Raw genomic sequence first — 21,884 nt, 5'->3', positions numbered from 1 at the left:
AATAAGCAACTTGCAGCTTTGCTAACAAATTCGCTATATCAACTTAAAAGGTGTTGTGGTTTTTTTTGTCGTTTTTTTGGCCCCCCAGTGACCAGAAATGCAGGTTTAATAAAATGCAAAATAAATTCTAAAATAGACCGATCCAATGGAGGGTAACATCAGTGTGATATCTCTGATCCATCTGCACCACACTGTACTGCTAAAGGAAACTGAGGCAAAGGCAGCAGTATAATGATTTGCAATGATCTAATCTTGCTGAAAGCAGATGAAAGCCATAACAACTTTGTTTAGATCAGTAGATACAGAAGACCAAATTTTACACATGTTCCTCAATATTTTTTTTTTTAAATGGCAATAATCTTGATGCAAAGAAATAAAAACCAAATTGAAAAAGCATTGGTAACCACATATAAATAAAAGTAGTTTTGCTGATGATTATTTGTATTTATTATAAGGATCCCCCATTAGCTGCCGCCTAGACGACCAGCTAGTCTTCCTGGGGTCCAAAACAACAACATTAGCGGGGAATGTTTTTAAAATGTGAATGTCATTTCTGTCATGTATCTCCTCAGGTCTGACCAAAAGAAAACAAAGGTAAAGAAGAAAACCAGCAACCCTCAGTTTGAAGAGACTTTCTTCTTTGAGGTAAATTCTATTTGGCTTCCTTCAACACTATTTGGAGAAGTAAGCCTGTAAATAAGCCTTGACATGTTCACCCTCAGGTCACACGGTCCAGCAGCTACTCAAAAAAGTCTCATTTCCAAGTGGAGGAGGAGGACATCGAAAAACTTGAGATCAAGTATGTTTTGAGTCTCTCTCTCTCTCTCTCTCTCTCTCTCTCTCTCTCTCTCTCTCTCTCTCCCCCCCCCATTCCTGCTCTATAGTCTTGACAGAAGAAAAATGATTTCTTAACAACTTTTGGACAATAAAGTGAATTTTAGATCTGGTGTGTTCTGACTACTGATAGAGAGCCTTGGTTTCTGGTTAAGGATATGTGGGGCTTCCGTCACAGTGGACTCATAGCTCACTGGGTAAGACTAGATTCAGATTCAAAGGTAAACACTCATGCATGGTTTTGAAGTTGGATTTGAGGTGGTGTCATTGCACGCGTATTGTATTAGCTTTTATGCACCAAGCAGGTAAGCACCACTCCAGTAGTGACATTTGTTTGTCCCTTTGTTGCCATTTTAGAATTGGGTGGTTATGTCTTTGTGCTGAACAGAAACCGCAACAAAAATGGCCTTACTTAATGTACATGTAGTTTCGTGCGATTTAATGCCATATATTCATAGATCAAATACTTGTCTCACTTCCCATCCTCTACATTTGCAGAGTTGATTTGTGGAACAACGAGAATCTGGCTCAGGATGTGTTTCTGGGGGAGACGCGGGTCCCTGTCAAGATCCTACAAAATGACCGCGTCCACAGAGCCTGGTAAGGAAATGTCTTTTAATTTCTAACATTATTATCCACCACAAACAATCCATTTAGATTATAATTAGATTCAATGAGCTCTTTTGACTTTTATTTTCCCAAACGTCGAGTTCTGTTTCCACTAATCTTTCCACCATAAACCACTTTATTATTCTTTTTTTTTTTTTTTTTTTTTTTTTTTTTTTAAAATGTGGTTGGAAATGCAAATCATGCTTTATTATCTGATTTTAGTTTGGGTACATCACTAAAAAAATAATACGGTTTTGAATATTTAAAAAAAAAAACGTAAAAAAAAACAATTTACCACATAAAATGAAGCAGTCTAGACAATTTCTAATAGCTTCTGGCGTAGACCACGCTAACTGCCAGTATAAATACAAATACAGTGATGAATTTGTGATGAAAATATATTTAAAAAAACAAAACACATGCAGATTGTCACATTGCGTTACAACTATATCTACTATAACATCTTTCCATTAATCAAACAGATGTTTAAAAATTAAGCAGGAACACATTTTTTGTGTATACTTCTTTTCCTAACACGTCATAATTCAAGCACCTTGATAAATCTACCAGTCTGCCGCTCTCTCTTTTAAATGTACGTCCGCTACATGCAGCCAAATGTTTTCACATACATGGGCCTGTTGTTTTGCCCTAAAGGTTTTTGTGTACTGCCATGGCTGAAAATGAATAGGCCCATTTCAGATTTCCAGGGAAGATAAGACTAGAAGACCTGTGCAGCATACATTCACCACTCCTCCTGACTCATATTCATTAAGAGACCTGATTTTCTGGGGTGTTTTAAAAAAAAAAAAAATAATAATTATATATTTCTTAATCAAACTAGAGTAGTCTCTTTTGTAGAGTTTATCGGACTGTGAAAACATTGATGATGTCCAGGACTTTCTTGTCAAATATCTGCCGATGTCTGATGAAACAAACCAAGCCATACTCTGTCACTATGATGTCATGGCCCGGTCACCTTCTACTAGATCAGATCTTTACACTTGTGGAGTTTCTGCTTGTGAGTCTTTATGTTCAGGATCTCCACACTGCTCATCCATTAGGTCAACTGGAACTCTTACTTCCTTAAGTTTTCCGTGCCATTACAAGGTGATTTGAAAAATCTTCCTAGATTTCTCAGTGTTCAGCAGTTTTTTCCGTTGTGTGGGTGTTTCCTAGCTTTGCGTCAGTGTAGGTGATATGGGAATATGCCAGATAGCAATCTGTTAGTACATGAGGGCTTTGAGTTGAGTGCGTGGGTGGGTTTTTGCATGGTGGCAGTACCTCATGTCCTATGTTTATGCTGGAAGTCGTCCATGTTGCACACATAAAGACTGTTCAGCTTCATGAAATCAGTACAGGTGATCTGTTGACTTATTCCGAGAACATACAGTACAGTAGGCTTGTCTATAAGCTGCTTGATCTGTAATCATGGTACACAGGCACAGAGATGTAGCTGTAGCTTTTAAAGCACTGCAGTTCAACTCTTCATTTAATCATTTTGTGTTTTGCTCCACCTGTTGGCTTTAAGGGAGACATGCATGCAGCAGAAATATGAGCATGATTCTCTTGAACCAAGTGAACTATTTAAAAAATCCTGGAAGTTATACAGTCCACCAGAATTGTTCATTGTTAAACAGCTGTAAACAATTTTTAAAAACGGCAAAGACAACCGATTTATGAGCGTATATAAGTAGGCGTTAGCTTTGTTGAGTCGTACTTTGAACCCTTTTCACGAGGACTTTGAGCTGCTTTCATCTCTGTGACGTAACAGTAGCTACAGTAAAGCATCCTCTAGGTGTATTAATGTATCCCTAAATATACATTAGACATTAATGTATTTGAACACATAACTGATCATTTAATAATCTGTTTGGTTTTGTGTTCGGTTTATCAGTTTACAAAGAGTTTTCATGCTTGTTGAGTAAAACATGTACAAATTTGATCTGTAGAAACTTTGTGATGCTAATTTATTTCCAAAGGCAGCATTATCCCAGTTGGTAAACAAGACTATTTATAAGCCCTAGTCTTTACATGAAGTCTGTCATTTATATATTAATTTGTACTGTATTTCTCGTGACCATTATAATACATTGTAAAGGGGCTTATTGTATGTATCACTGTGGTGAGAGAGAGAGAGAGAGAGAGAGATCAAATTTGTTGGTACCCTTACAGCTCATTGAAATAATGCTTCATTCCTCCTGAAAAGTGATGAAATTGAAAGCTATTTTATCATGTATACTTGCATGCCTTTGGTATTTTATAGAATAAAGCAAAGAAGCTGTGAAAAGAGATGAATTATTGCTTATTCTACAAAGATATTCTAAAATGGCCTGGACACATTTGTTGGTACCCTTTAGAAAAAGATCATTAATAACTGGATTATAGTGATATTTCAAACTAATTAGGTTTCTTTAATTAGTATCACACATGTCTCCAATCTTGTAATCAGTCATTCAGCCTATTTAAATGGAGAAACGTAGTCACTGTGCTGTTTGGTATCATTGTGTGCACCACACTGAACATGGAACAGAGAAAGCAAAGGAGAGAGTTGTCTGAGGAGATCAGAAAGAAAATAATATACAAGCATGGTAAAGGCTACAAGACCATCTCCAAGCAGCTTGGATGTTCCTGTGACAACCGTTGCAAATATTATTAAGAAGTTTAAGGTCCATCGAACTGTAGCCAACCTCCCTGGGCGCGGCCGCAAGAGGAAAATCAACCTCAGATTGAACAGGATAGGTGTGAATGGTAGAAAAAGAACCAAGGATAACTGCCAAAGAGATGCAAGCTGAACTCCAAGGTGAAGGTACGTCATTTTCTGATCGCACCATCCGTCACTTTTTGAGCGAAAGTGGGCTCCATGGAAGAAGACCCAGGAGGACTCCACTTTTGAAAGAAAAACATAAAAAAGCCAGACTGGAATTTGCTAAAATGCATATTGACAAGCCACAATCCTTCTGGGAGAATGTCCTTTGGACAGATGAGTCAAAACTGGAACTTTTTGGCAAGTCACATCAGCTCTCTGTTCACAGACGAAAAAATAAAGCTTTCAAAGAAAACAACACCATACCTACAGTGAAACATGGAGGAGGCTCGGTTATGATTTGGGGCTGCTTTGCTGCGCCTGGTAGAGGGTGCCTTGAATCTGTGCAGGGCACAATGAAATCTCAAGACTATTGAGGCATTCTGGAGCAAAACGTACTGCCCAGTGTCAGAAAGCTCGGTCTCAGTCGCAGGTCATGGGTCCTCCAACAGGATAATGACCCAAAACACACAGCTAAAAGCACCCAAGAATGGATAAGAACAAAACATCAGGAAGAGTGGGCCAAACTACCTGTTAACAGGTGCAGAAGTCTCATTGAGAGCTACAGAAAACGTTTGATTGCAGCGATTGCCTCTAAAGGTTGTGCAACAAAATATTAGGTTAGCGGTCCCATCATTTTTGCCATTTTCATTTGTTTTGTTATTTACAATGTTGAATTCAAAAAATCAAAAGCAAAGTCTGATTTCTATTAAATATGTAATAAACAATGGTAGATTCCAATTACTTTTGTCAGTTTCAAGTTATTTCTGAGAAAATTGTGCATTCCTCATTTTTTGTGGAGGGGTACCAACAAATTTGCATCTATCTATCTATCTATCTATCTAATCCCATGTGCGGATACGTTTTTCCATTTTTTTTTTTTTTTTTTTTTTTTTTTTTTAGCTTTTTTTTTTTTTTTTTTTTTTGTAATAGTGGTACAATTAGTTTCTGATGTTTTCAGCAGTTTCATGACCACAGGATTGACCATCCCATCAGCCTCTATTTCCTGAACGCAGTAGTAAACTTAAAATTGTTTGTTTTATGTTTTGTATGTCATAGATTTTCTTAGGAGGTTGGTTAATCATGACATTGAAAAGTATTTTGTTTTTCCAAACCTCACAGCACAGAAATATGGTGTCTTGTTTTCCTGTGGTCAAACAGGTATCTCCTCCAGCCCAAAGGGAACGGCAGCAAGTCCAAGTCTGATGATTTGGGATCCTTGCGTTTGAAGCTGACCTACATAGAAGACACGGTGCTGCCATCTGCCTACTACACACCACTCTGCAACCTGCTGCTTAAATCCCCAGATGTGAAGGTGAGACAGTAGCTCAAGTTGCAGTAGGATAGAGAAAAACCTTTTGAAAGAACGTACACAATTGTACATCTCTAGTTTTAGGTAATCACAGAATCCAGGCCAGTGAACCGGGATGCCATTATGGGGCTCATTAAGGGCCTAATGCTCTTCATAGATAATTCATGGTTGTTTAGCTTTCCTTGTGTGACCCAATCACCTCAGTTTCTAAAATGTATTGAAATATAAGAATGGAATTGATCAGTTGCATATTGACTTGTTTCTCCATTTCTTTTTTTTTCCTTCTATCTTTCTCCTCTCCATGCCGTCAATCTATGTATTTCCCTTTTTCAACCCTTCACCTTCTACCCTTCAACCTCTGCCTCCTTCAGCCCATCTCAGCGTCTGCAGCACACATTTTGGGGGACATCTGCAGAGAGCGATATGAGGCTGTTCTGCCCACGGTTCGACTGCTGCTCCACCACAATCGCTGTGTGCCTTTTGTCTCTGCTGTGGCAGCACTAGAGCTGGACAACACTCAGTGAGTACTTACACATGCATATCTACAGTACAGTGCAGTACAGGTCTATAGTGTCATGTAGATTCTTAGACCCATGCATACAGATGAATGTCATGGCCCACACTGTTACCTCTCTTAGCCTTAAAGTTAACTTTCTTTTTTGACAATATGGGTGTTATTTTTGTAGTGTCTGTCATCATTCCTTGGTGCTATGATAATTTAAAAGTTAAAATTAAAACCGAAAGCAGCTGTGAAATACAATAAACATTTAAAGGGTGAGTCTGGATAATTTTCATGTTACCTTTTTAGTTTCTCTTTGATAAACTAGAGCTGTCTAACAGTGACTTCTGATACTAAAATTGGGATGGTGCATAAAATGTCATACCCTGGTGCTGAAATTAAAGAAGGAATGATGGCCATAACTAGAAAAATAAGGCGACCTAAGTCATAAAAACAAAGATTTTCCTTTCCTTTTTAAAAACTGGCCTGGACTGTCAAATCTCTAGATGCCGAAACGCAACGAGTGCTTTATGGAAGATCAGTCCAACACTAATACAAAAAACTGAAATATGTTTGTGTGGTCAAACCTGGTTGTAATTTGAACATTTCTGCATCCATACAGGGAGGCTAACACTATATTCCGTGGCAACTCACTGGCGACACGCTGCATTGATGACATGATGAAGATTGTGGGAAAGAATTACCTGGCAGTTACCCTGAAGCCTGTAATAGATGAGGTATGAGTAGAAAGGAGACCGAGAGAGAGAGAGAGAGAGAGAGAGAGAGAGAGACACACACACACACACACACACACACACACACACACACACACACACACACACACACACACACACACACACACACACTCAGTATAGATGCCAGAATGGGCATACATCACTAAGGTCAGTATGGAAAACTCCCCTTGAACAGCTGCCATTCCAGTGCAAACAAGCAGATGTAATTTGTAGATTTTGGAGGGTACTCATAAAGGGTACTGCATTGACTGCTTCTTTTTTAAACCCCCTTTTAATAATGTCCCCTTAATGGCTGGAGAATAAAAATTGTATTGAATGTAATTGTGTTTTTTTCAGAGGTTCATTTGTGGCTTTTTGATACTGGTCTACCTGCATCTAGAGATGGTCCGATACCGATACCAGTATCGGTATTGGTATTGCTGGTATCGGGAAATACTGGAGTTTATGCACCAATCCAATACCACGTAATAAAGCCCTAAAGAAAATCTATCTTTTTTTTTTTTTTTCGTTATAACTGAATGTCAAACTGGAAAATAAAAAAGTTCTGTGGCATTCATTGTTTGTGTTTCATGTTTCACACACATAAGAGTTTAACCTGAGCCAGACCAACAAAGATCGAAATCACATCCATACAGGGATAGTAGTATACGGTTGTTCAAACATAATAAAATATATGACACACTGGTATCGGATCGGTACTCGGTATCGGCCGATACGCAAGTTCAGGTATCGGAATCTGTATCAGGAATCAAAAAATTGTATCGGACCATCTCTACCTGCATCTGCAAAATGTGCCATATTTTTATTCTTGGTCTTCATATTTTGTCTTTTATCTGTGACTTAATATTGCTGTTTGTTAAATAGCACATTGTATGCTAATTTTAGTTCCATGACATTTAGGTCAAGTCTTTGTTAATTACTTGTTAAAGCATTAGGCCCGACTCTAATTGTTTGTTGTTGTTTTTTGTCCTTTTTCACTTTTTCATAGATTTGTGAATCCAACAAAACATGTGAGATAGACCCTGTTAAACTAAAGGAAGGAGACAACGTAGAGGTCAATAAGGTAAATGCACTGGTCTCTTACAAACAGACGAGCAGAACATCCTTTGAACTTCTTCTGATTTTAATTAGGCTGGTATATCCTATATGTGTAAGTGTAAATTTATACACAAATATGTCAAACAAATCTTCCACTAACTTTTCAATACATCATTCATGTCCTAGTGGCTTTTATCTTCAAGATATTTGTTCCCCTCTCTTTTATGAAATATATGTAAAGCGGTACTAATGTTTTTGTAAACTCTGCAGGAGAACCTTCAGGGTTATGTCCAGAAAGTCTTTTCTTCCATCACCCAGTCAAGTTCCAGCTGTCCCCCACTTATGTGTGATGTCTTCAGGTCACTGAGACACTTGGCCTGCAAACGCTTCCCAGGTAAATGCTAGAGCCTGTGGTGTATTTTTGCAGCCACTTGGTCAAAGAAATTATCATTCAGACATCTAAAACTCATCCCAACCCACCGACGACATGAGGATGGCAAGATCAGTGCTAATCTGTTCAGCAGGTCACTAATTTATGCTCCAAAGGAAGTACATATGTTGGCATTCCTTGGCACCGGACCAAATTATTTTACAATTTATTTACTATATATATATATATATATATATATATATATATATATATTTCTGATGTTATAATTTCACTGTGTGCTTTAGTATATATTTAATTTGGTAGCATATGGAGTTGCACAGTATTCACCCCATGGATGAGTTACAGGCATAGAAATAAAATTGTATTTCCATGGTTACAGGATAGGCCTCGATATTCTCTTTCAAAATAAAAACAAGAACAGTGTGTTTAGAATGGAATTCACACAGATTTAAAACTGGGCTTTTACTATGTACCTCAATATCAGTAGCTTGGTTTACCAACATAATGAAAGGGTGTGTGTGTGTGTGTGTGTGTAGGAGTGTTGTCTTACAGTAGCTTTATTTTTGCCACTCCCTGTATGTATGTGTGTATATATATGCTAGAAACATCCATGGTAAATAGTTAAATGTTCTTTCTCTCTACAGCTGACCCACATGTTCAATACTCGGCCGTTAGCAGCTTTGTTTTCCTGCGGTTCTTCGCCGTTGCTGTTCTTACTCCACACTCCTTCCAGCTCCGTTCCCACCATCCTGTAAGTGCATGGCCCTTGCACCATTTAATAAATATACTGCAAATTCACATATGGCCTATACAGTACATTGTTGTCATTGTACATTTTGCTTTATTTCTAGGATCCTGAGATTTCCCGCACACTCACACTCATCTCAAAAACAATCCAGACGCTGGGTAGCTGGGGTAGTTTGTCAAAAAAACTGGTAAGATTAACCGTATCGATGAGAAATTCTGTTTAGCCATTTCAAGCAAAGTACCGGAAGGGAAGAGGGATGCATCATTCACTCATGACAAATTAACAAAGGCATTTGTGGGACTGCTGAAACCGTAGTCTGGGCTGAGTCAATAAAAGGTTAACTACGTTTAGAGGAAAACTGTGTGGGAAGGGGTGGGAATCACCAGAGGCCTCACGATACGATATCATCACGATACTTATGTCACGATACAATATCATTGCGATTTTAAACATATTGGAATATTCTGCATTATATTGGAATTTCTTACCTTTTTTCAACTTCAAATTCTTCCCAATTTCCAGTGATGTCCCCAAAAGGAAACTTTGTCAACATCTGTTTTATCTAAAAAGATACATTTTTTCAACTCCCTTCAATTTTATTGTTGCAAAATTGGATTGTCAAGCAGACAAACTGACCAACCCATATATAATAATAGATTGATACTTGGCGTCTGTATCGATACAGTATTGCTACGGAAAGTAAAGTTTTTCTTTCACCCCTACTGTACAGTGAATGGCAAATACTGACACTTGTTATCATCAAACATTATCAAATGCATTATTTTAATATCTGTCTCATTTAAGTGTTTTTTTTTTTGTATTTGTAGTCTAGTTTCAAAGAAACCTACATGTACGACTTCTTCAAATCATTCCAAGAAGACAAGTGTATCGAAAAAGTTAAAAAGGTATTTTGTTAATATCCTCAAAGGTACGTAGAGTGTGAATGTTTATTTATCTTTGCTGAAATCATTGTCAATTCTGTTTTCCAGTTTCTTGACGAGATCTCCTCTAACGTCAGCAAGGAGTCCAGTGGGCTGGAGGACGCAGTGGTTCTCAAGGAGGGGTGAGCGTTCATTACGAGCTAAAAGAGTAAAGCTTGTGGCTGCTAATTTTTTTTTTTTTTTTTAACAACCCTTCCTGCAAAATTGAAGTGGTCTGTTGGGGAATAGTGCAGAAAAATAGTCGCTGGCATTGGTCACCAAGGCAAAGGAAAGCCTCAGCTACTTTAAAATAAAATCCTTACAATGTGTGGTCAATGGGATGCTTTAATGGTGCAGCAAGTAGACAGCTCTAAGTACGTGTGTTCATATCTGGCTGTAGAATGCGTCTTAAGGGACCACTTGTGATCCGATCTCTTCCTCGCTTTAAATGCAAATAATAAAAATGTACATCATTTCTGTTTGCATATAGGCTGGTTGTGTATACATTTCAATTGTTACTCTCACATAAATCCTACATTAGAACCGTACGATGACTTGTGAAAAAGCCCTGTCTCTGTGCTGAAGGACGTAATTTTTCTCTGTGCCACGGCGTTAGGTCATTTTATGATTCTAAAAAATAAGGGTGTCTACCGGCGGGACCTGTGCAGGAGAGAGGTTTTTTAAAAAGGCTCAGTGTGTTCAGCTCTACTTTACTCATTACTTTTGAAGCTTCTAACTAAATCTCTGTGGTTTAAAGTTGAGTTTCAGCTTTATTTTACCCTTTTTATGTACGCTTATAGGAGCTGTGTTAAGTTACTGCTGATGAAGACCCTAATATTTATTGTGAAGAATTTATAAGAAATTAAACCATTACACCGTTTTACAACCGCTAAAACAGGAATGTCTCTAGTAATATCCTACATTCCTACCGTTTTCTGTGACATGAAAAATACTTTGAATGAGTACGTAGTTCTGCTATGGAGGACACTTTCCCGTACACTCTGCTAAAAGAATGTGGTCATATGGGGCCTCATGTGGCCCAGACCACCTCCAAATGTGGTCTGATTGATTAGAGATGCATAATTCAATCATACAGATGCATACAGACCAGTACTTAGAGCTGTCCACTTGTAATCACATCATCTAGGATGGATTTTAATTGCAGGTGGAAATGGGGTCTTAATTGAAAGATTTATTTAAAATCAGAGTCATGTAATTTTTTAGCCAGCTGAACTGTTTAATGTAAACAAAACCTAAAGAAAATGCCGAAAATAACTGATTTGTTTACCTCTAGTAAAACATGGCTTAGTTTTATGAACCTCAATCGTGTCCGTGCGTGTCCATCCTCATAGGGAAGTACAGAAGCGTGCCCAGGGGAGAAAACGCCTTGGCAAGAAGAACTTTAAAAAGAGATGGCTCAGAGTGACCAACAGGGAGCTCTCCTACCACAAACATAAAGGTGAGACCAGTTTCTAGAACCAGAAGTTGTAGCATAATGGAAGATAAAGCTAACAGGAGATGGCAGTGCATTCTATCACACTATCATTCTTAATACTACCACCAGATGGCACCAAAGTAAAAACCTTTTTCAACCCTACACATAGTGGAGGTGCCATTTTATTGGCTGGGGTTATTTGCCAAAAGTTCAGATGTTGACTATGTTACGTTGTACATAAATATTAAAAGCTTCAGAAATTGTTGTTGTTAATGGAAATCTAGTATAGATAAAAATTCACAAAGAACTCCTACTGATCATCATTGGTTAACAATTGTGATTAAAGAGCAGAACGGAGAATGGCTAACTCTGCTTTCTTTGCCTTAACTGATTATTGCACCTATTATCACAGTTTAGTTTTAGGGCTTTGTAAAGTTAATCCTATCTTCTCAGGGGATCTAAGGAAAGGATCAAGAGTGTTATGCTGTAGTGTGATTTATTGGAATGGGAGGATGTGATGATGAGTTTGATTGATGATTTGCCTTTACATGTATCTGACTAACACCTGTGGCATCAAGATGTATTAGGCTGAACTTGTACTTACAACAAACCCATCCTTTTTGTTTAAAGAATTCATATAAATGAAATCAGTTTGTGCGATCAAAAACCGTTAAGATGCTCTGTGGAGAAGTTTGTCACCATCAAAAGTGGTGCGTAAGGGTCTGACCCATCAAATGTTAACTTTTCCATCAAGGTTGGGCTGATATGTCTTTGCAAAATTTGGTATTAACAGCAGCAGCAGCTGCATTTGAACTTTCATACAGACCTTCTGGATTTGGTTTTGTTTTCATGTTTCTAAGAGCTACAACTAGCACTTAAGTTAAATTAAGGATCATGGATTTTATGTATGAAGAAGATCCATGTTATATTGACAAGGCCAAGTCTGTACGAACCTCTTTGATTGCACCATTCCTGTCCCCTTGGATTGCAGAGAACACAACTATGAACATTTTGACAGCCAAATGTAGTGCTTAATTGGGGTTACTAACCTGCCATTTATCTGTGAGAGTTAACCAATTTGATAGTTTGGAGCATAGTCCAAGCCTAAGCATTCATCATTCAAATATTTATTATTTCTGCATAAGAAAATGGCTATTATTACTTTCAGAAATGAGCAATGAAATTGCCAAAAAAAAAAAAAATATATCGTGAGCACTGTGGCTTACACTATCAAAAGGCACATTGAAAGGTGTGGAAGACCTACTGTGCGTTAATTCACTTGCACCTTCTTCTCATATTTTCTACTTTTACAAGGAGCACATAGTTTAACACAAACCAAGAACCTAAAACATGGGTTGTTGATAATTCTGATGGTCACTGTATATTATTGACAGAATGACTTCTGCTTTTCAGGAAAAGAGGCCCTCTGCATCATCAATGTCAAAAATATCCAGGCGGTGGAGAAACTGGATGAAAGTGCCTTTAACCGCAAAAATGTAAGCCAATTTCCCCTCAGACACCCAATCATCACTTCTTAAGTATGATTAACTTAAAATCAACAAATTATGGTGTGAAATGATGACCGAGGAATATGTTGTTGTCACTCCTCACGTGGGCCACAAACATTCAGCTGGACCCCTCACACCCTGGAAAGCCCTTCTTCACCTCCCTCCCCTCAGGCAGACTGAGAACCCCAGTAGCACAAACAAACCGGCTACACAACTGCTCCCCCCCCCCCAACACACACAAACTTACGCAGATAGAACTGTCACCCCAGGCCTAATGCAATAACTGACTCTGTGCAATAATTCAGTGCTCCCTATTTTTCTATTTAAGTATTTATTTCTATCATGGGTAATATGTACTGTGTATATATATATATTTTTTATTGAGTATTTATAGTATGGTTAATGTGAATGTGGTCATGTCTGAAGTGTGTGCATATATTTTATATTGTATTTTAATGCTGCAACTGGATTGCTCCAACTAAGTTTTGTTGTGTAAATATATGCACTGACAATACAGATCTAGCTATCTATACCTGGTAAACTATAAACACGTGCAGCCTGAAGCAGTTCAGACATGGAGAAGAATGGAAAATGAAAAATTTGAACCAAATCTCCTGGAAATTGTCAAATTGTAATGTGGAATAAAATGAATCTCAGGTTGTTAAAAGTCAAAAATGTTATTGGCTTCACAACTCTAAAGTCTGCTGTCATTGTAAGCATAGCCAGACCTGTTTGATAGTCTTTTTTTATTTATTTTTTATTTATTAATTAACTGCAAGAATTTGAAAGTGTCCTGGAGATAACCTGGACAATAAAGACTGGTAACACTGTTGGGATTTGGCTCTTAAACCGCTTGGTTTCTCTTGTGTCAGATGTTTCAGGTGGTCCACTCTGAGAAGCCTCTGTATGTGCAAGCAGGAAACTGTGTAGAGGCCAGTGAGTGGTTGGAGGTCCTGGGCCCGGTCAGTCGCTGCAATGAGGGACGCCTATCTACCTTTCATCCTTCAAATTACAGCAGTGGAGCCTGGCAGTGTTGCAAAAGCCAAAGTAGCAATGCACCAGGCTGTAAGCCCTGCACAACGTGAGTCTTTGCCCCCATCACCACCACCGTGACAAGAAACCTCTTATCTCTAAACTATACAATATATGTGTTGCAGATCATAGTAAACCCTTTTAATTTTCAACACAAAATTGCTCACAGTTGTTTTGAAACCCTGCCACTGGTAGTAAATTTGACCAACCATGTAGGTGCTACTCCAAGATCAGAGCTCTAATGAAAACAGTCATGATGGGTAGAAAGATTAGATTTGAGAACAAACTGATATAAACTCTCTACAAAAAAAAAAAAAAAAAAAAAAAAAAAGGCAAATACAAAACATGTATCATTTAGGTAGGCTGTTTACATCAGCTGGCAAATGCTTGTAGCCTGGGAACCAGACGAATCTGCCAGCTCAGGTTTCTTTCTTTTTTTTTTTTTTTTTTTTTTTTTTTTTTTGTAAGATAATTTTTTTTTTTGGCCATTTGTAAGCCTTTCTTTGGATAGGACAGCTTAGACTTGAAAGGGAAGAGAGAATGGGAATGACCTGCAGCTAAGGGCCACAGGTTGGAGTCAAACCTGCGGCCGCTGCGTCGAGGAGTAAACCTCTATATATGGGTGCCCGCTCTACCAGGTGAGCTAACCAGGGGCCCACCAGCTCATGTTTAATTTGCTCTGGCAGATAGGTCTTCCCACTCTTTTCCTTTCAGACAGATTTCCAACCAAGCACTTGTTGTCTGTTGCCATAAACTGATCAGTTTTTCACATGTGGCTGGACACATGCAAACCACGAGCTTACAGAAAACACATCTAGGGCTCAGCTGGATTTCTGCTTTTATTCTAAACAAATCAAAATATGATATACTTCACTTCTCTCTGTTATTCCCTTCTGGATGAGATCTTCTTTCACATTTGTCCTCTCCTGTTACAGCACCGTGCTGGCCAACCTGCAGCTGGACATAGACTGTGACCGGGAAACGGAGAGAATATTCTCCCTCCTCTCCGTAAACGATACCAAGCTCCAGAACATGGAGGGTCAGTGTTTGTTCATGAAAAACTGAGTTTATTAGAGTGAGCAGGTTTTGATGATTTCACTTGTTGTCAAACACTCCCCCAGAGCACTTTCATGAAGCATTGCATCATTGTTAGAGTTCATGACCTCTAATGATTTTTGTATGCATGTGTTAAAGCGTAACTCTCGCCAAAATGCAACCTAGGGTCTTTTTGTGAATGTACCCGAGTCAAACTTTCGTTTTAAAAGCATCTTTAGGACGGAAGCAGCCATATTATCGGTCAAAAACAGTCCGTTTCCGAATGCAACATAACAGGGAGGAGAGTAAAGAGGGAAAGCTCCTAAAGCTTAGTTCCATATAAATGCACGAATAATTCGTTGTTTTGTCGTCGGTGGAAAACAATATTGACCTTGTAGTTGAAAAAGGAGCCTCTTATGGAGTCCGTTCATTCACATTCGCATCTCGACTCGTTTTGACTGCAGAGGTGGTAGCAGCCGGAAACAGTGAGTTGTTCAAAACCTTTCTTTTAGTAAATTTTGGGTACACAAACAATGTTGTCAATGCATTCGTTAAGGTGTAGAGCCCCTGGTGATACTTCAAGCAAAGTTTAATGTTGTGTCGAGCCTTCTTAGTGTTTTAAAAATGGCTATTTTGAGGCTAGCATAAAAGTGCCCCTAGCACTCCCATTCAAAAGGCCCTTTGACCGAAAATACAGCAAATCTTGTTGTGGCGCTTCCGTCCTAAATATTCTTTTAAACGACAGTTTGACACAGGTACGTTCACAAAAAGACCCTAGGTTGCATTTTGGCGAGAGTTACGCTTTAAGGTATCTGTGCTTCAGTGCAAGTTGTGAAATAGAAGTGAGGTAATTCCACTAAACTTACAACATGCAATTTCCAAGACAACCAAGCGCAACACTTTTCATTTCCGATGTGGTCAGACAACACGTCTTAAGATTTTAGTTCGGATCGAGGATAACCGGACCCTTAAGCCGCACTGAATAATAATGTGTTTTCTCTCTGCAGATGCATGTGCCAGTATGGCGGTGTACCAGGGCCCTCAGCGGGAGCAGGAGGACTACTCAAAGTTCACCATTCAGGAACCCAAAGAGACCTTTCAGACACTCAAACAGCTCCGAAACATCATGGAGGAACTTCAGAGGCAGCACAACATCAGGAGAGACACAACAGCACAGTACGGAAGCCTGTAAGTCTGGACTGCTGATACTACATGTTATATTTGTATTATAACACATAACGTGTGTATGTGATTTGATCTACATTTTTATGGATGACTATTTTCATGTGTATATGTGACCTTTTGTATGTGTAACTTTTTTTTTTTTTCTCCTTGTAAATCCCAATGACATAAACTTCATTATTACATTACTGCTGTGACCACTCAGACGTAGCTGCTCATACTCTCACAAAGATAAGGCTCACTCATCTTTGTTCTGTGTTTTCTTATGCTTTCTGTTTCAGGGACAACCCCATAGTAGGGAAAACCTCTTAACCCCAGGCGGGAAGGTGGGGCCTGAAACAGCCATACTGTACCAGCAGGTGTCAGTACACCACACAGAGCCTACGGTCCTAAAGGAGCCCCTGGAGTTGTCCCAGCGGGACCGCCCGCTGTGTGTCCAGGAGAAGAGCATACAATACACCCTGACCTCCAGACATCATGATTCCACTACAGCAGTGACCGCCTAAGAAGGGGGAACCAGAACGAGCTCCTCTCCTCGGTCCCTGAAATGAACGAACCCTTAGGTGTTTTCTTTGGCAGTACATTGCCTCGTCTCCTCCCCTCCTCTGGTCCCTTATAAAGAGACACTTTCCTCGTCTTAATTTATGTCCTCTTTGACGTCTACAGCTGTGTGAAAAAGGCATCATTAGATGGTGTGTGAATAGGCTGCTAATGTTTTATTTTTTTTTGTATTCACCCAGTTTTTATTTTTATTTTTATATCAACAGTTGCGATGATGCTCTCCCAAATCGTTCAAGGTTTTGCTCTGACATCTGTCTTTAGAGTTGATTTTAATAATCATCTTTCTGGAGGATCGTCCTCTATTTGTGCCCCCTTTATCTTTCTCTACTCTCTTAGTGTCCTTCCTCTTCTGAACAAATGTTTATGTATGTTTTCAGAGGACAGTTAAGTAGATGAAACCGATCTGCCTTACCTTGATGGATGTTTCTTTCACAGTAAATGCTGAGGGAATAATGCAGAAGCACTTTAAATATTTGGAGCACTCCAAATGGAAATGATTAGATACTTGGTATCAGCTTTCCCCATTTTGATCAGTTACATGATCTTGAGTACATTTTTTTTGTTTCATTCCTGTATAATAACATTTATAGCTTTTAGATTTTAAGATATTTTTCTCAACCAAAGACAATTTCATAGGTTTGACTTGAAAAAAAGAAACGATTAATGTATTTTGAATACAAATGTTTTAAAAATGGATATATATATATATATATATATATATATATATATATATATATATATATATATATATATATATATATATATATATATATATATATATATATATATATATATAAAAATTAGTTTTTTGTGTATGTTTCTGCTAACATATTCTTTTACGTTTTAGTGACTTAAGGTGAGCATGCTGCGTTCAGTTTGGAATCCTGATGGCACATGATTGTGTCCCTGTGATTGTGAATCGTATTGGTACGGTGTACATTAGATCTGTGCTGTCATGTTGAGAGCATCGCAACATACATACATACACTGTAGTGGCTTATGTAAGAAATGATGGAGGAAATGCAGAGAGGAATCCATCAGAATAACAAATTAGAATTAGTCCAGACAATCACGGCAACCAACAAACACATTTTTATTTTATTTTTCAAACAAGCAACTCCAGCTGGTGTACTTAATGGTTTAAGAGAATCTGTTTGAGATGTGGCACTCTGTGGTTTATAGTTAAAAGTTATTTACAAAGTTAGTTGCAGCACACCACTGCCAAAACATTCAAAAGTCTGTCTTGTTAAAAAAAAAAAAAAAAAAAAAAAAAAAAAAAGATGCATTCGTTAAAAATGATGCACATCATCATGTTCCTGGTGTGACTCATATCCTAGAATTTATTTTTTATTATCCTAGCAATCATATCTGATCAATACAGTAATAGAAAATAGTCTATCAGCTGTTTTTATAAATGCTTATCACAAGTTATCAACCCCTGTGGTCGAACAGAATTTAATTAATTATATGAAGCTGATACAAGCAACCAAATCCTCCCCAAATTTTAAGATCTAACCAGCAAATGTTTTTAGGTTTTTACTGATTTATTTTTCTGTTGGTCGACTTATTGATTAATTAACAAATCATTTTTGCGCTGGAGAAAACTGAACAATCAAACTTGTGATTCAATCCTGGTTTACTTTTTATTGTTTTCCATCATTTGCCCATTTGAACAATGAAGTGTTGAAAAGATACAAAAGAAACTTGAATTTATTTTAACAACAAAAGTTGAACATGTAATGCTGATAATACAGGGTTAACCGTGTATTTTATTTTGCCTGTGGAAATAATTTTTGTTTGTGTTTGGTCTGTCATATATTTCTAACATGCATGTATTGTGTATTTAACAATTTATTTTTCTAGGAAAATGTTTTTGTATCTTTTTTTTTTTTTTTTTTTTTTTTTTAAACACCGATTTAATGTGTTGCTATACTGGTACGGTACCTTGTTCTTTGTCTGTAGAGCTTCTTTGAGGCTTTTGTTTTGAGTTGTTCCCTTTACTGACTGTATGTGGTTGTAGCTGCTGCCAAACCTCCACTTGTTGATAGCTTAACGCAGTCTTACTGAAGTGAATATTGTGTGTAACGTCCCACAGAGCTGCAGCTGGTACTGACTAAGTCCACACGTAGGTTGTAAGTGAATGAACTACCTAATCAGAGCCAAAATACAACTGTAAAATGATTGATTTTAATTAAGACATTGATCATTGGATGAACTTTGCCTAGGTTTGTAAAAAGTTTTCAGTTGGACAAGGCTGAAAAAAAAAAAAAAAAAAGGATGACTGGACCAAATTTCAACAGTAAATGTGGACCCTAACTAATGGCAGCATAAAGTTATTGTTATATGGTGTACAAGCTTGCATGTCAACTCCATTGCCAGTTTAATAAGGGCCAGTAAACTAGTGGTTGATGTCTTCTGGTTGTGTGCTCCTATTCATATGAAGGTGATTAGGTGAACATGTTTTGGGGTTTAAATTCCATTCACTTGGTCACAAAATTATGCTTTTATCTGCTTTTTAATAAGGGATTTTTTTCCATTTGTTTTTCCCTGTCTGCACATTGTCTCTAAAATAAATGGTCCTTGTCAGCATGTGGATGAGATGCATGTGGAAACGCGTGCAGTGGCCTGGTAGCGGTTGACTATCTCATATAATATTACCAAACTGAAAGGGACGTGCTTTAAACGATCAGATGAAAAACATCAATCAAGGTGGTAGTAGTCGACTCACACATCTGATGTGTGTTTCTGAGCACTTAATATTAATTACAGAAGCGAGGAAAAAGTCCAGGTTAATGCCAGGACAAAAATATGATTTCAGGGTCTGCTTCAAGCACGACAACCATATCAAATTTTCTCTTCGATTTACAAGCGTAAAATTGCAAAACCAAGCTTTTCTTCCTGCCCGTCACCTTACATCGGTTCTGTCAGTCACAGAGCATGAGTACAATAAACAATTTGTTTGAAGACTTCATGGGATGTTTTTTTTTCTGAAATCTAAAAGCTTGTATCTTCACATCTCCAACTCATTTCATCTGAATGTCTCCATCCTTCTTCGGAACATTATCTGTTCTTTTTATACACATTAAATATATTGTTTTCCACACATGGTCTTTTCTGTGTTCATTTGAAATGATTTACAATAAACACTTTGCCAATGCTTCTCATATCTGTGGAGTGTATGTGCTTGCATTGAAAAGCCAAATGTCAAGAATGTACTCCAGATAAAATCTGGTTGGCAACTGTTGAGTCTTTCATGTGACGGGCAGCTTTATGGAAAGCTTGAGGGTTTAAGTGTGATGGATTGTGTTGTGCTGCATAACAATTTAGTTTCTGTGTGTGTTTGGGGGGTGCTGAAATTATGTGAGAAATGAAGTAATGCTGATCACATCATTTTTATTTTTTTAAACCGTAAAATTTGTTATCAAGAAGAAATAATTGACAGAAGGAACAGTTGAGTTATTGGGTTTGAAAAGAAACTATACAGTACATCTTCAGTTGTGCTTAAGTGAAATAAATCATGTTTAGCCATAATGCAGCCTGCAGTGAATACCCGGTTTTGTTTTTGCTCACATTATCCCCTTTCATCCCTGCTTTATTCCTGAAAACAGCTCTGAACTCCTCCAACATAAACAGATTCAGTAACACTGGTGTGTTTTAAAAAATGTGTTTGATTAAAAGCTGTATGAACCTGCTCTTCCGCAACCCAACTGCTTTTAAATAAACCTGCTGCACTTCAAAGCTAAAAGCTGAGCACATTGTACATGCATGTGATACACAATGTGGAGGAATGTTAGCAACAGGTTTCATTGAAATTCAATAACCAGCTGTGAAAATATTGGCCCATAATCTTGCAGCCCTTAAAGCTTTGTGTGGAATGAATTATACTTAATATACCTTGATGAACTATGATTCTTAGAAGCAGCTTTGGCTCTAGTGCAGGTTACAGGCATACATTGATCACTAATGCATTTTATTTGTATTAAAAAAAGATATAGACTTCCAGACCTTTCTGAACACAAAATGATTGAGTGTAGAAACAGAAGCTGGGGGCTATTTGTCTCAGCTGATAAGATTCCAAGTTTCCCTGGTAGGTAAGATCATAACAGGCTTATAGTTGCTTCTGGATGATGAACACACAGACAGGACTAAGCTCTCAGTATGTTCTATCAGAAACACCTACAGTAATAAACTACACCGCCTGCATCCTACGCTGTCAGATTTTTTTTTGAGCTACCTGTTAGAAAGGCTGCAGAGAAGGTGAAGGAAAGAATTGTATGTAACGCCATCAGGAGATACAGTACTTACCTTTCCTATAAAACAGCTGACTTCATTCCCTGGTTTGTTATACCCAGATCAAAACATGATCCCAGTGCTAATATTTAGTTTTGTTTTTCTCACATCCAGGTTGCCCTCTAAAATATGTTAAATTCGTAGCTGAAACGACATGGAAATAACGTTTGTGTTCAGTTGGCATGGAATTTACGTAGATAATGGGATTCGCCATCATAAGAACACAGACGCGAACAATTTTGCGGTTTGAGAACACATCATGAATCTGACGTAGACTTTCCTTGGGACCATTGTCAAGAACAAAATTGAGAAAAACGTAGGAGGATATTGGTGAATGAGGCCCATTGATACCACTCTCAATCATGTGCAGTATTTAATGCCAGCAGCCGGTTAACTTAGCTTAGCATGAAGACTGAAAACAGCGGGAAACAGCTTGCCTGGGAACAGTTTTTGAAGTCTATGACAGGAAAACATTTGTGTTTTAAGGGTCAGATGTATACCACAGCATGAGATGTCTTCACGTTACAAGAGTACAAAGCCTTGTCTGTAAAGGTAAAAAGATGCTCAAAAACGTTCAGTACAAGTTTAATGCAGAATACACACATCATACTGAGGCGTGCTGCTTTTTGATCCCTGAAGCATGTGTACAGTCATTACTGTGTGTATTGATGCATGTACTACTTATTCAGGACCTTCCTGTTGCCTGTCGCCTGCAGCTACTTGACATGGCTTGAAGGGTCAAGTTACACAAATCACAAAAAAACTAACTCATTTTCCCTTTTACTTATAGAAGTGTGTAGTCAATAATATAGTTTTATTTAATGTGCGTAGGTTTGAGGTATACATGTGGATCTTCTGCCTCTACACCAAAACGATAGAGGTGAATAGGATTGTCTGTGTGTCACTTTGTGTGCAGCAGAGATGGCATTTTT

At 38.0% G+C, this 21,884-nt stretch overlaps 1 protein-coding gene across 1 annotated transcript in view; it reads left to right on the top strand.

Annotated features, from left to right (window-relative positions):
- The window catches only part of rasa2 (RAS p21 protein activator 2), a 31,052-nt gene extending 13,709 nt beyond the window's left edge, over nucleotides 1–17,343 (top strand). The window contains exons 7-24 of the mRNA XM_028573045.1: nucleotides 573–645; nucleotides 723–799; nucleotides 1,333–1,434; nucleotides 5,408–5,561; nucleotides 5,930–6,078; nucleotides 6,680–6,794; nucleotides 7,801–7,875; nucleotides 8,121–8,244; nucleotides 8,886–8,992; nucleotides 9,093–9,176; nucleotides 9,817–9,894; nucleotides 9,979–10,052; nucleotides 11,262–11,368; nucleotides 12,758–12,840; nucleotides 13,725–13,933; nucleotides 14,820–14,923; nucleotides 15,927–16,107; nucleotides 16,383–17,343. Coding sequence (XP_028428846.1) covers nucleotides 573–645; nucleotides 723–799; nucleotides 1,333–1,434; nucleotides 5,408–5,561; nucleotides 5,930–6,078; nucleotides 6,680–6,794; nucleotides 7,801–7,875; nucleotides 8,121–8,244; nucleotides 8,886–8,992; nucleotides 9,093–9,176; nucleotides 9,817–9,894; nucleotides 9,979–10,052; nucleotides 11,262–11,368; nucleotides 12,758–12,840; nucleotides 13,725–13,933; nucleotides 14,820–14,923; nucleotides 15,927–16,107; nucleotides 16,383–16,413 — 1,927 coding nt within the window. The 3' untranslated portion in view covers nucleotides 16,414–17,343. The remainder of the gene's footprint in view (nucleotides 1–572; nucleotides 646–722; nucleotides 800–1,332; nucleotides 1,435–5,407; nucleotides 5,562–5,929; nucleotides 6,079–6,679; nucleotides 6,795–7,800; nucleotides 7,876–8,120; nucleotides 8,245–8,885; nucleotides 8,993–9,092; nucleotides 9,177–9,816; nucleotides 9,895–9,978; nucleotides 10,053–11,261; nucleotides 11,369–12,757; nucleotides 12,841–13,724; nucleotides 13,934–14,819; nucleotides 14,924–15,926; nucleotides 16,108–16,382) is intronic.
- Nucleotides 17,344–21,884: the final 4,541 nt, after the last annotated feature.

The sequence above is a fragment of the Perca flavescens genome, chromosome 3 (assembly GCF_004354835.1).
Source record: "Perca flavescens isolate YP-PL-M2 chromosome 3, PFLA_1.0, whole genome shotgun sequence".
NCBI lineage: Eukaryota > Metazoa > Chordata > Actinopteri > Perciformes > Percidae > Perca > Perca flavescens.
Note: the sequence above shows the minus strand (reverse complement) of the source record. Positions and strands in the feature narration are given on the sequence as shown.